The sequence below is a fragment of the Lactuca serriola genome, chromosome 2, assembly GCF_051521515.1.
Source record: "Lactuca serriola cultivar US96UC23 chromosome 2, Lser_US96UC23_V15, whole genome shotgun sequence".
NCBI classification, from domain to species: domain Eukaryota; kingdom Viridiplantae; phylum Streptophyta; class Magnoliopsida; order Asterales; family Asteraceae; genus Lactuca; species Lactuca serriola.
The window spans coordinates 175,594,249-175,596,511 of NC_136409.1; the positions used below are offsets into that span (position 1 = coordinate 175,594,249).

At 40.3% G+C, this 2,263-nt stretch overlaps 1 protein-coding gene across 1 annotated transcript; it reads left to right on the top strand.

Moving 5' to 3' along the window:
- Window positions 1-324: 324 nt before the first annotated feature.
- On the top strand, window positions 325-1,317 carry LOC145089806 (uncharacterized). The gene is made up of 2 exons (XM_079028201.1): window positions 325-831; window positions 1,210-1,317. Exons 1-2 carry the CDS (start codon window positions 325-327, stop codon window positions 1,315-1,317), a joined length of 615 nt encoding a protein of 204 aa, XP_078884327.1.
- Window positions 1,318-2,263: the final 946 nt, after the last annotated feature.

Genomic DNA, 2,263 nt, shown 5'->3' on the forward strand with positions numbered 1-2,263 from the left:
ATTTTCGTTGTGCAATTGTTAAATCGTCATTTACCTACCTTTAAATAATTTTTAATTAGATTACGGCATCCCTCTTCTTAACTGTGAATTATTTAGTTGGGTCCTACCCTTAATATTTCATTTGGGTGTCATATTAAGGATTTTCATATCTAATCAAAACTTGTCTTTCTTCCTTTTCAGATGTCTACCTCAAACAACGCTTCTGGCTCCTCCTCCTCCAAAAACAACAACAACAATTCCTCAAATACCTTCTTGTTCTTGAGCATCTGTTCCAAGGTCACATTCGATGACACCAACTTTAATGATTGGATGTGCAACATTAAGATGGCCTTGCGATTCGAGGACAAGGAATATGTTCTCGAGAAAGAGTTGAACGAGATAGATGAATCTAAATCTACTCCTGAAGAACTAGCTGAGTATAGGACCCACTGCAAAGATGCTACCAAAGTATCATGCATCATGGTGGCAACCATGACTCCTGAGCTACATCGGTTTTATGAGGACTATTGGCCTTATGAGGTGTGCAAGGACTTGATGGAGAAGTACCATCAAGGATCACCTCAAGAAATGTATGAGATAGTCAAGTCACTCATAACCAGCAAGATGAAGGACGGAGAGTCCGTCACAACCCACTTGCAGCGCATGCAACGCTATGTGGATCGTTTTCTGAAACTTAACATGAACTTCGATGAGGTATTGGCTATTGATATAGTCTTGCACTCATTGCCTGTTTGTTATGATCAGTTCATAATGACTTATCATTTGAACAAAGAGGAAACCACGTTGAGCCAGCTCCAAAGCTTGCTTAGAACTGCTAAGAGTGGAATGAAGGTAAAGGGTATTGCCTCCACTCCTACTGCTACTGCTCTAGTCCTGGAATTTGGGCAAGAGAAATGGAAAAAGAGGATAGCTCCCTCGAAGCACAACTGGAAGGGAAAGTCCTAAGCAGGGTCTTTTAGTAGTGGACCCAAAGGACAATCCAGTACCGACGCCCCTCCTACCTCGGATCCAAAGGAGGCCACGTGCTTCTACTTCCAAGACAGGGGGCATTGGAAAAGAAGCTTCCCCAAATACTTACAGGATATTAAGGATGGCAAGGTCAAGTCTACCTCAGTAGGTATTTACACTATTATGTCTAAAAACTTATCACATTCTAATTCTTGGGTCCTTGATACAGGATGTGGTTTTCACATTTGCTTTGACTTGCAGGGACTAAGAGAAAGTAAGGAGGTGGATCATGGGAAGATGAACCTGATAATGGGCAATAAGAGATCGTCACCTGTTACCAAGATCGGACGTTTATTCTTTGGTGCTTAATAGCGGGTTATGTTTAGACTTAAAGAATTGTTGCTACTCATCAGAAATGACGAGGAATATTATTTCCTTTCATGGTTAGTACAGACAAGGTTTTAGATATTCTTTTTACAATGATAATGGATCTATTTATGCTTATTATAATGGTGTATTTTATTTTAAAGCATTACCTTGTGATGGTGTATATGAAATTGTGATGGTTGTAGAAAATTTAGGAAATAGTGTGCTGAAAATGGATTTGTCTAATGGTTTAGACAAAGCATGCTTGTGGCATTGTTTTCTTGGACATGTCAACAAGAAGCGCATTGCTCAACTCCAAAAGGATGGAGTGTTAGAGTCACTTGACCTAAGGCCAAACGATACATGTGAGTCTTGATTGCTTGGAAAGATAACTAAATCACCTTTCACTGGTACTTGTAAAAGAGGTGAAGGATTATTGAATCTCATACAAACAGATGTGTGTGGGCCCTTCAGATCCACCACAAGGGATGCAAATCGATTCTATATGACTTTTACTGATGATTATAGCAGATATGGATATATCTACTTAATCAAGCATAAGTCGGAAACCTTTGAAAAGTTCAGAGAGTTTAAACAAGAAGTTGAGAATCAACTGGACATGAAGATAAAGATGCTTATATACGAAAGAGGCGCTGAGTATCTTAGTATCGAGTTCCATGACTACCTCAAGGAATGTGGAATTGTTTCACAATTGACACCTCCTAGGACACCACAACTTAATGGTGTAGCTGAGAGGCGTAATCGAACCTTGTTGGACATGGTTCGTTCCATGATGAGTCGAGCTTCACTTCCAATCTCATTTTGGGGGTATGCCTTAGAGACTGCCGCCCATATTCTAAATCTAGTCCCGACAAAGAAGATTGCCAAAACACCTTACGAGATGTGGACAAGGAAGGTTCCCTCGTTGGCACATATCAAGGTTTGGGGT

Bases quoted from the DNA above. Each gene is read 5' to 3' on its own strand.
- LOC145089806 (XM_079028201.1), top strand. From the start codon at position 325: ATGGCCTTGCGATTCGAGGACAAGGAATATGTTCTCGAGAAAGAGTTG. The intron at 832-1,209 runs GTAAAGGGTATT...TTTGACTTGCAG, and splicing joins CTGCTAAGAGTGGAATGAAG to GGACTAAGAGAAAGTAAGGA.